The sequence below is a fragment of the Nicotiana tabacum genome, chromosome 20, assembly GCF_000715075.1.
Source record: "Nicotiana tabacum cultivar K326 chromosome 20, ASM71507v2, whole genome shotgun sequence".
Classification (NCBI taxonomy): domain Eukaryota; kingdom Viridiplantae; phylum Streptophyta; class Magnoliopsida; order Solanales; family Solanaceae; genus Nicotiana; species Nicotiana tabacum.
The window spans coordinates 72312009-72324287 of record NC_134099.1 but is presented as its reverse complement, the minus strand read 5'-3'; the positions used below and the strand labels follow the sequence as shown (position 1 = coordinate 72324287).

Genomic DNA, 12279 nt, shown 5'->3' with positions numbered 1-12279 from the left:
AATATGCCAAATGCACCAATCATTAGTCATCCATGATATCAAACATGTGATTTCACTTTCTTACAAAATAATTATATCAAGTATACCTCGTAAGACCTAGTCAATAAAATCCTACATTGAATTTAATACAACATGTCTATTTACTAATAGCCAATGTGTAAACTCATTATATCATCAGTATTTAATCATGGAGACCATGGGGATTCACCCCCACCACCATTGAATTAAAAACAAATTAAAATTATTAAGAAATAATTTCCAAAAAATAGAAAAACTTCCAAAACACAGTCCAAACGACCTCAAAACACCGAAAAACACCTTGATTCATTGCTAAATCAGTGAGTTTTTCTCACCACGTCATTTCCGATGAACCCACCAAATTTCAGCTCAATCGGAGTCCGCCAAGTTCATGACCTCCGAAAATACCGGCAATTCGATCAAAATAACGTTTTGCGTTTTTTTGTAGGGTTTACCCAAAAAATCCAAATCATCTCAATAAAATATCAATAAAAAAAATAGATATCTCACGATTACAAGAATAATCCAAAAATTTTGCACAGTTAATTCACAAAACAGCAGTGCAATCTTTCAGAAAACAACATATACATGTAATTCAAAAACGCACATAAACACGGTATTCTTGTTTCATGAAAAACATAGTTATATAATTAGATGTGAGTGGACTCTAATACCAATTGAAAGATTATTATATGCAGCGGAAGCAATCCCAGTATCAAAATCACATGTAATCTAGACAACTAGTGTAAATGGGATTTCACGAGTTACCTCTTGAAGCGTGAACACAACTCTTCAGTCACGTGAGCCTTCAATTTCACATCGTCTCGTTGAAATCTCCACCACCCCCACGATCATGATCTCCGAATGTTCCACGGTCTTCTACTGTGTTACCCAAATAATATCCAAAAATAGTAATTTCGTGTGGGCGAAATTTCTAGGAAAACTTGGCTGAAAATTTCGGCCACCAACTTCTTCTTCTTCTTCTAGGTGGAAAACCTTATCTATTTATAGCACAAGTTTTAAGCGTTAAAACTTTTTTTCCAAAACCTGTTGGGTTTTCTTTTCCACCAGATAAAGGATTCCTTTATTTCCTATTATTTAGGCACACCAGAGAACACCAAATTTAATTAATAAGGCTTCCAATTATGAAATTAATTTCTAATTTTTGAAATGAATATCCACCATAATTAATTACGAATTATTCCACTAAAAATTCGTAATTGCACTCCTTTATTCAATTTCGAAATTCATCCATTAAATCTTATTTAACTCCTCATGTTAAGATTCAGATATTAATCAATTAAATTAAATTACTGAAGATTTAATTTATTGATTATTTCCTTTAGACTTTCGCTTAACTTATTTCATGTGTCGGATACAAAATTCATCTGCCCGGTTTACACATGAAACCTTATAAGCTTTCATAAAGGTGTATCATCAATCTCTAAACCGAGACATGGATTCCATCAACTAACTATTACTTCGCCAATGTACATTACTATTATTATTATTATTATTATTATTATTATTATTATTATTATTATTATTATTATTATTATTATTATTATTATTATTATTATTATTATTATTATTATCCAATTTATCAGGCATATTGACCCACGAAAGAATCTCGTCTTTTAATAAATCAAAACAATAATAATGTACACATCTAATAATAATTATATCAAGATTAAGAGTATAAGTACATTTAATGGCTAGAGAGTTTATTTTATTAAGTCAGTATAAAATACTTATCTCTACTTGGTTCGTTCAATACATACAAAATGTACTAGCACAAGAAGTTGGAATTAAACCATTCTCATAATCAAGATAAATTATATTTAATCTTGTGCTACAATCATCCATGATAGTTTGTCCAATTCCATCATTAGATTGTGAACTCAAACTTTATACTTATAAGAACCGATGATTTAATCTTCTGTGTATAAGCTAAACTCTATACACTAGATCATCTACTATATAAGCAAATGACACAGACTAATATATGATTTATTTAAAACTTTATTAAAATTGAATAAACAATTATTCCATAATAAATACTATATCTAAACCAAACCCATAGTTAATACTCCTCCTGTTCCAGTTTATGTAAACCTATTTCCTTTTTGGTCCGTTCCAAAAAGAATGACTCATTTCTAAATTTGGTAACAATTTTGCTTAAACTTATATTTCTATCTTTAATGAGAAGCTTTTATAACCACACAAATATTCTGAGGCCCTTTTGATTTGTTTAGGACTAGCAATTTCAAAAGTTTCATTTTTTCTTAAATTTCGTGCCCAGTCAAATAGATTCACATAAATTGAAGCGGAGGGAGTAGTATATTCCAACACCTACCCCACATCCCGTGATGTATTACCTTTGCAATTGAATGGAACCGGAGTCCAGGGAGCCTATGTAGGAACGCGTAGACTTAATGCTCAGAAAGCCTAAGAAAGGCAGTTGCTTAGTTACGATATAAAAACATTGCATTACTAATACAATCTGTGTTACTAGTATGTATTTGGTTTTTATTTTCCAGTATAATACTCATAATACTAATAACTATAACTTATATATAAATTTAGTTACTATTAATACGACATAAAACGTTAATTTAAAAAATATGAACATACATTAGGTATTTAGAAATACAAATATTATAGTAATTGATGACTTTAATATCTCAATCTCCCGTAAAAGATATTTCGTGTTATTATTTATCGACTATCGTAAAAAAGGAAAAAAGAACAAAGAAAAAGGAAGAACAAGAAGCGCCGCCGCCGGATCAGTATCTGATGGTGTGAAAGAGAGATAACAACAGCCGTCGGAAAAACTAACACGAGGAAAACTATATCGGTTAAGAAAAGCTAATAGCGCGGCGGGCTAAAATTGCAAAAAACAATCTCGTAAGTTGTCTCTCTTTACAAATTTGGTTCTTTGTATATAATTCAGCAATCTCATTTTCTCTCTCTCTCTCTCTCTCTCTCTCTCCCTTCGCGGCGAAGAGCGAAAGCCAAACGAGGGTTTTCTTCAAGGGTTTGGTGTGATTGATTGGGCTACCTGCTCTATTTTGATATCCAGGTTTCAATATTGGGTTCTTCTAGAAGCTTCATCAATTTTCTATCTCAGCTTCATACTAACTTTTCTATTGGATTTTGAAGCTCCAATTTTGTGTCTCCAATATCAATTAGGGTTTATGTGAATCTATATATGCTTTATTTATTACCCCAAATGCGTTAAAATCGTAATAGGGAATAAATGAGAGTCTCCCTATTGGGTTACAGGGAAGAGATGTTTCTATGATGAATTTACTGTTACGTGGAAAATCTTAATATTAACTATTGGACGAAGGACAAAATTATTGCTGTTCGGTGAAATTGAATTTGCCCATTTGTCTACTGAGAACCATAACGAATTAGTTTATCCCGACATTGTGGAAATTGTGAAAGTCGTCTGGGGGTATTGATATTGATGTCTTTGGATCCAAGATGGCGTATCTATACCCATTAGTAGGCGAAAGCCTATCACTTCAAAACAATTAATCAGGACCGTGCCATCTTTGCTTCATTTCTAATTATTGAGACGGATTAAACTTGGTTGGCATGTGCATACTTTAGGAGTTTATTTATCACATAGTACTTACTGTTCCCGTACAGTTCACTGGGCAGAGGGAATTGAACAAGTGTTTTAATAAGGGTTCGGGTGAAATGATGGGAAAGTCACGTAAAGTTTCAAGAGGTTATGTGTCTGGGTTTGTGCCGGATTATCGTCATGCTGTTGGAACAATGGCAGAATCCGAGGGTTTTGGTAGCTCAGGACGAGTTGAAACTGAAATGACAGCTTCAGATGATTCTTGTGCACCGAAGAAGAGATGCATTAATTTGAGTGCTGATGATTACGATCAATTTGGTGTACCTACTCAAGTCTTGTCGTTGTCCAAGATGTCATGCTCCGATAGAAAAGATTTGAAAATAAGGTTGAGGAATGAACTTGAACATGTTAGAATACTGCAGAAGAAAATTGCTTCTTTTAGCTCAAATTTTGGGGTTCTTTCACCTGTTAGTGATATACATAGTTGCAGTGATGGGCTGAGGAGGCCAGGGGCGGAGGTATCTCAGAGTTTTATGAAAGAAGCAAAAGTACCTCGCGGAAAGAAAAAGACTGCTCAAGGAAGAAATGGACCTCGAACAAAAGGATTAGGGGCTCGGCGGCCTGAGCCAGTGAAACAGGCTGTCTCAAACACTAGCATAGTGATGTTTATGAAACAATGCGAGACACTGCTAAACCGGATGATGTCACACCAATATGGTTGGGTCTTCAATGCGCCAGTTGATGTGGTAAAACTAAAAATCCCAGACTATTTCACTGTTATTAAGCATCCAATGGATTTGGGGACCGTAAAATCGAAGTTGATGTCAGGGGAATATTTAAGTCCTTTGGAATTTTCTGCAGATGTGAGGCTCACCTTTAAGAATGCGATGACATACAATCCACCAGGAAACGACGTTCATATTATGGCTCAAACACTTAGCAAATTTTTCGAGGTTAGATGGAAACAGATAGAGAAGAATATTCCTGTAGCAGAAGAAGAACCTTTACCTTCAAAGTCGAGTGTTATTTTAGAAACTGAAAGTGAAGCTCCTTTAGTAGTACCACCTTATAAGAAGAAGAAAATTTCTCCATTTGAAAACAAGGGTAGATCAGAACCGGTAAAGCAAGTCATGAGCGATTTTGAGAAGCATAAACTCAGTATGGAGCTGGAGGCATTGCTGGCTGAATTACCTGAAAAGATAATTGATTTCCTAAAAGAGAGCAGCCTTCATGGAAGTCAAGTTAGTGAAGATGAGATCGAGATTGATATTGATGCTCTCACTAATGATACACTGTACAAGTTACGGCAGCTCTTGGATGAGTATCTACTGGATAAACAGAAAAGTCAGGCAAAAGCTGAACCTTGTGAGATGGAGGTGAATAGGATAATGTGATTGCAGAATATCTTACTTCATTCTTTATATTACTTTACAAGATGCCTTTATGTGCATATTAAAGTTATCATATTATTTTTTATATGCTGCAGCTTCAGAATGAGTCTGGTTTTAGCAATTCATCCATGCAGCTATGCAAAGGTGATTTCTCATTTGTACATGCTTGAAGATAAGAAGTAGAGCTGTCAAGCTGATATATGGTGATTAATAGAGTTTCCGATTCTCTCTGTCTTCTATGTATGTTTAAATTTTATTTATAGACAATGATCCAGCAGATGAGGAAGTCGATATTGGAGGAAATGATCCACCTGTCTCAAGTTTCACACCCATGGAGATTGAAAAGGACCTTGTTCGTAGAGACAATAAATGCAGCAGCTCAAGTAGTTCTAGAAGTGATTCAGGCTCTTCATCTAGTGGTTTGTGCTATTAAGAAATTATTGCATAACTTGTGGCTTTATTTATGTTGATTACAAATTTTATCTCGTTAGACACAAAGACTGCTTTTTCTTTTTCATCCTTGGCCCTTTTTTTTTTTTTTGGTTTATTGCAATTTCATGTGGGAACTCTTTGCATGTGATATACTTGATGAAAATCAATTTTCTTGTTCTTCAAATAGAACTTCGCAGTGTTGGGTGGATTGGTGTTTGGTTCGTTTTGAGAGGGTTGCTGTATTTTTACAAGATGGTGGATCATTTTGCAACTCGTTCTGCCTGTGAAGATAATCTCCCTTCTCCAGTATCTCTGATAGGCTTGATGATGGATTTTACTGTATAACACATGAGTTGCCTGTTGTTTCCCATTTGTATAAATGTAAAAGTATTGGCCAATTTCCTATATCTAACTACGTTTTTAACGGCAGTGCGAAAGAATCCTGTTGGTGTCACCAAAATAAAAAGGAAAAGAAAAGAGAGGAAAAGAACAATGGAGAAAAGAAAAAAGTTTTGTGTCTCCCTTCTATCAAATCTGCCAGTACCTCTGACGAATTGACACATGACCCCCCTCTCCTCTCTCTCTCTCTCTCTCTCTCTCTCTCACACACACACACACACACATATTTGCTTACATTTGGGTTCAAGGAATAATTGTAGGTTTATATTTGCTCTTGAGCTGGAGTTAATATGCTTTACTCAATTAGGAGTGCATTGCCTGTTAAACAGTCTGTGATTAAGTGAAGTGTGTACAGTGAACTTGAGGCAGTATTTTTTCTACTTCTCACTCAGATTGTTGGATGCTTGTCTTCTTAGATACAGACTCCGGGAGCTCTTCTAGTGGTGAATCTGATGGTGCTAATGGTTCAATTCCCTTAACCAACCCAAAGGTGTGACAGATGGGATTTGTTGCCTTATTTTATGGGTTCTTTTGCGGCTCATTATCATGTCTGACTTATTTTCTCCCTTGCTAATTGATTCTGTTCCTCAGCAGGTGACAGTGAGTTCTGGGCTGAGCTTTGAACAGAAAGAGCTCGATCAACGACAGTGTAGAGGTTGTCAATCTGTAGAATCCACAAGATTTGATTTCCTGTTGTTTCTTGTAGCTGCACATTTTGGTTCTCTCTGGGAAGTGGGAGATTTTACCAAATCTTTTTGCTCAATACAAGTGTGACATTGTTTTTGCATTCATGTTCGACAGATTCCTTGGATGGCTTTACAGAGCGGAATTCACAACCAAAGTCTATTTTAGGTGAACCCAATGATCATCATGAGGGTAAGCAATAGTAATTGATGAAGAAAATGTGTGCTAGTTAGTTATGCGGCATCATCTCACACCGTGTGCTGTATCTTTTAGGGGAGAGTGCTCCACCTGAGAGGCAAGTCTCCCCTGAGAAACTTTACCGTGCAGCGTCGTTGAGGAGTTGTTTTGCAGATACCATATTAAAAGCGCAAGAGAAAACCCTTGAGAAGGTAGGGCTAACAATTGTTGGTGTCACCCTTGTTGGAATTTTATCTGTATGGAACTTTGTTTGGCACTGACATTTCTTCTTACCATATTTTAGGGTGAAGTGTGGGACCCTGAAAAGCTGAAGCTTGGGAAAGAGGAGCTTGAAAGGCGAAGGCGAGAAGGTCTGATTATTTTTAGTTTGTACGGATTTCACAATAACATTTGCAGGAACTTCCTGTTTATTTCTGTCTACTTATGCAGAGAAAGCCCGCTTACAAGCAGAAGCTAAGGCCGCAGGTGAGGCCCGAAGAAAAGCTGAAGCAGAAGCTGCTGCAGAAGCCAAAAAGAAACGAGAACTTGAAAGAGAAGCTGCACGCCAGGCTCTGCTGAAGGTAATGACATATCCTAGCTGGGGTCAGATTAGTTTTGATCATCTCCTACTTGTGCAACTTGTAATTGTATTTTTTCCAATAGATGGAAAAGACAGTTGAAATCAATGAGAACAGTCAGTTTATGGAAGATCTGGAATTGTTTAGAGCTGCTCCAGATGAACAATTAGAGAGGTTCACTGAAGAGACAAGCCCTGATCACTCTCAAAATGGTCTTGGTAGTTTCAAATTCAAGGCAAGTAGTAACCCATTGGAGCAACTTGGATTGTATATGAAGGGAGATGATGAGGATGAAGAAGAAAATGAATCACATAGTATTCCAGATTTATCAAATTGTCCTGAGGACATATCAAAAGATCCGGAGAAAGGAGAGATTGATTGAGATTTTAAAACTTGAGCTGATCAAGAAGTTATAACGGGTGATTTCATTCTGAATGCTTGCATGCTTTGACAGGCAATGCTTCGCCTGTTCCTCATGATGTTGATTTGAAGTTTTGATGCTTTTCCATTCAATGTTGCTGCAGAAGACGTTATTTGCCAAAAAAGTCCAGTTCACTATACCTTTCTGTTCTCGTTGTTTCTCTAGCTTGTGTAAAAATAGGAATCAAGATAAGTTAGGCGCAGTCCAGCCAAAGTATCTGGGAATGCAGATGCTGGGTTGCAAACAGTTTTGGTGGGGTTGACGAATCTAGATTTAGGTTGCTGCTTCATTTAATTTAGTACAAAGGATAATTGTCTGGTAGAAGCTTAAGCTTTAATCATCCTGACTTCTGCCAAGGCACTCATAAAGCTCCTTTTGCTTATTTTTTCCCTTTTTCCCGTTTTTAGGGCTGTGATTTTGTGTATTGAGTAAACAAATGGGTATAAATTTGTTTTAAGTTATAAAAGTTTTCACTCGTACTTGTTGATTTGATTGCGATAAATGCTCTGCCAAGCTGAAGCCATAGTTGTGCAGAAAATAAGGAGCTGGATTCTTCATTCATTATAAGGGATGACTATGCAACTCTAGAGGCTTCTATTTGTAAGTTACCTACCTTATGATTTTGATATATTGCTTGAATATTTCTTTTATGGTGTAATGGAAATATATGTACCTATCAACCCAAAGTATATGTAGTAGACAATTTATGCAGTATGAAAGAACCGGTCCCTGAAAAAAAAAATGAACCGGTCCAAAAATGGATTCTAACAACTTCTTGATTCAGATGAATCAATTATATATAGTATCAGTATGTATGTGCCCGCAAAATTTGGTGTTTGCAACAAATCAATAAATACAAAACATGAGTTTTTCATGTACACATTTATCACTAAAACATGGTTAAGTATATTTAATATAAAACACTGGATGCGAGTAGAACATCAAGGGAGAATAAGTTTGAGCTTCTGAATCAGCATTTCCTCATGATAGTTAATATATATACTCGTGGCTTCTTTTCTGATAAGCATTATTGTACATGAGAGTTCAACTCTAGCTCCTTCTTTGACTTCATATATATCATAAAAATGTAAAAGAGAGGAGACTAGTCCCATCTTTAATTATTTTTTGACTTGTACTGGAAGTGTTAGTTGCACATGCTTAGATCTCATTTTTAGAGATGTATATAAATAGCACAACACTATGTTAGTGCTTGTTGAATTAACTTCCACTATTTTTGGATTACAACACCTGTCATTTTCATTGCCATTTTGAAAGGATTTATTTAGCAACAAATATGGCCATTAATAAGTTCAGCAACTCTCAACCGTCAACAATAAAGGGAAGAAAGAAACGAAAAGTGTGTCTCAGGTAATTTTAATCTCATTCTTGTTGACTTTAAGTCGCTGAACAAAATAATAGTCCATCACAATAATATACGATCTATTAATTACGTGAATTATTAGAACAAGTAACAACGTCTGATTTACTTTGGATAGAATGTAATTTGATTGATGAAATCCAGTCAGAAGCAAAACACTATGTTAGTGCTTGCCAAAAGTATTTGGTAGATTTGGACATCTAAATATATCATGCACCCATAATATTATCGTATGCATAATATTGTGATAGCTCCCTTTATTTGTATAGTAGCCATTACACACTTTAATTAGTACTTAAATTAGCCAAATATATTTGGTAGACTAGATTTAGAGTACGCGCGTTGCACGTATATTCGTGTATTCTATCTAAATGAGTAATCTTTTTAAAAAAATTATATAAATATTATATTAAAAATTATATTTTAGTTATTATAGATAAAAAAACTGAAAGAGGTATTATAATAGAAATCAAAAGATCATTGTATAAAAAAGGATATTTTATAGGCCTAGCTGATTAGTTTATTTCCTAACAACATGAGCAGGCATTGTGCTCCCACAAAAATTCTAAATTTCAATTAAATATTCTAAAATGATTTTTGACACGTTATCGCAGAGAAAATGATACTTAAAACTTAGTCGTTTTCTCACTGTTCAAATTACCAAGTGGATTCCTTCTTACATTATCGAATGAAATAAATTACATGTGACACAAGACCGGACAATTGACTCTCTCTATGATGACTCTTTTTTGTGTGGTTGTGATGGCTCTTTCACACACATACCTGGTGTTATTTTTCAAGAAGTCAATCCACAGTTATCTTTAATTTGAAATTTCTCAAAATTCATCTTGTTGCTTTAACTAGGAATTGACCATCATATGGTGAGATCTCCACTAATCAAATTGATATACATAGAATCTTAAGATTAACAATAGTAGGATCGAAATAATCAAGTGTCATGCAGAAGCTAGTAAAATAATTCTTAAACGATGGTGAATCAGACAACAAGAGAGAAATATATCAAAAAAGACACAAACATTTAACGTGGTTCGGTCAATTGGCCTACATCCACGACAGAAATGAGCAATTTATCATAAATAGAATACAAAATATCGAGAGATCAACCTCACAAAGAGGCACACACAAAAGTGGCAGGCTAACACTTGTCTCATAAATTATCTCCCTAAATAAGACTCTCAAACCCCTTAAAGACTACACTGTGGATGTTACTGAATGAGAAGGAATGATCCTTAATTTATAGAAGTTAAAGTTTTTCCTCCAAGAAGAAAGACTAGCCAAATATAAAAGAATTATATTTTTCTTTTTGTAAAAGATAAAATCAATAATGTTAAATATGTTGCTCTTCCTTCAAGGAATAGGAAAACCAAATATGGTAAAGAAAATCAGGACAAACACCTAATAATTTTCCCCCTAGGCCTGAATTTTTCTGACAAAATAAATTTGATCCATCTTTTACACACAATCTTCAGCAGTCGCGTCTCCAAATTTTCACCAGAAAGTTGTCTCAACATGAGTAGCAGTACGATCAAATTTCTAAGACAAAAATCATGATTACCGTAAAATAGGCTGTGGTTAGAACTAAATCCGCCTAGATGAAACTTCTTGAATCTCGCTCTGATACCACTTATACATCGAGGAAGAGGCAACTTGACTAAAAATAGAGAAGATAAAAAACATCACATTTTAACGTAGAAAACCCTTCAAATTGAAAGTAAAAACTAAAAACTACGGGAACACAAAGATCCCAAAAACTCTATCTATAATAATGAGAGGGTTATAAAAATTCTCCAAATTAGCTGCACAACAAATTTCAAACACGGCGCAACAAGAGCAACAACAAATTAATTAAAGAAAGAGGAAAAATCATTAAAATGAAGCTGCCTTTTAGAGCTCGAATTCGGATGCTACATGCCTCCAAATCTGATACTTCACCGTCCAAATCAAAGATCAAGATGATAGTAACATTCTATCAAATTTTAAGCTCAATCCAACGATGCACGAATTGAAAAACATAATTGGAAATTGGCTGGTCGGAATAAAATCAGCAGCAAAACGAACACTTTTTCTTCTCTCTCCTCTCTTGATAGAAGCTCTCTAAAAGAACCACTCTTATGTGCTAAAGTATTTCAAAGACTAATACCAACGTTCATAGAACAATTCTCCGAGGTTGCGCTATTTATAAATAATAAGTGGTGCTTTCTTTTAAAGCCAAAACCAACTCCAAATAGGAATAAAAATAGAATCAAATTCCAAATAGGAATGAAAACTAAAAAAGAATAAGATTAGTCTTTGGCTAGGCAACATGAGCATAGGCCTAACAAACTCTTCCTCTAGATAAGGGGCCAAATATGTCTTCAAGTAGAGGAACTATTTACAGGCTTCATGCTGCCAATTTTTTGCGAAACTCATGCTTATCTACAACCACCGCTTTCGTCAGTATATCTTAAGGATTATCATCAGTGTGTATCTTCTTAATCCCAAATAATTTCTTTTTAATAGTCATTCTTAGCCAATGATACTTTCTATTTATATGTTTTGTCTTAGAATAAAATATGGAGTGTTCGGTGAGATAGATAACACTTCGATTATCTGTCACGATACAAATTCCAACTAGTCGTGCAGAGTGTAGTATGAGTACAACCGACTCCATGTACTCAATATGTAACAGAACTAATCTTGGGCTAAAAGTAGTGACGAGCTTAGAAGAAGACAGTTAGAAATCAATACTAATGACAACGCAGAATAATGATGACAGTAACAATGAGTAGCTCAAAGAAATTATCATAATCAACTCATTCACGTTACAGGAATTTAGACATGCTTTCAAGTATAACAAGTAAAGTCCAACATTGATGAGACCAATTCAGTTATTAGCTAGCATAAGGAATGATACATCTCTATGTCCACATATCAAATATTCATGTCAAATGAACGATTTTACAGTGGTATCCTCATATACTCCCACTCTCAGTTCACTCGGGTGCATGTCTCGAAAGCTCACTTCATCACACACACACAATCACTCAGCACTGTATGGGTGCCTTGCATCAATGCCCCTCACTAAAGCACGTATATGTATATCACTGGCCATACGCTCACTGTTGGTATGTTAGACTTCGGAGGGACGGATCTTGCTCAAGCGCTAATCAAAAGCCAATAAGGCCTGGTGCGGCGTGCAGCTCGATCCA

The 12279-nt window shown here is 35.1% G+C and overlaps 1 protein-coding gene across 11 annotated transcripts; it reads left to right on the top strand.

Annotated features, from left to right (window-relative positions):
• The first annotated feature begins 2699 nt into the window (after positions 1-2699).
• LOC107794935 (transcription factor GTE10) lies at positions 2700-8169 on the top strand. Of its 11 annotated transcripts, none has more exons than XM_075239917.1 (11): positions 2730-2925; positions 3025-4986; positions 5097-5145; positions 5265-5420; positions 6249-6322; positions 6427-6487; positions 6634-6708; positions 6790-6905; positions 6998-7064; positions 7144-7274; positions 7357-8169. In XM_075239917.1, the coding sequence occupies exons 2-11, from the start codon at positions 3727-3729 to the stop codon at positions 7651-7653; spliced, it is 2286 nt and encodes a 761-aa protein (XP_075096018.1). In that variant the 5' UTR covers positions 2730-2925; positions 3025-3726; the 3' UTR covers positions 7654-8169. The 11 variants fall into 11 exon arrangements, with proteins under 11 accessions (XP_075096026.1, XP_075096025.1, XP_075096020.1 ...); XM_016617493.2 differs by having other exon boundaries at positions 6424-6487; XM_075239923.1 differs by having other exon boundaries at positions 2746-2925; positions 5280-5420.
• Positions 8170-12279: the final 4110 nt, after the last annotated feature.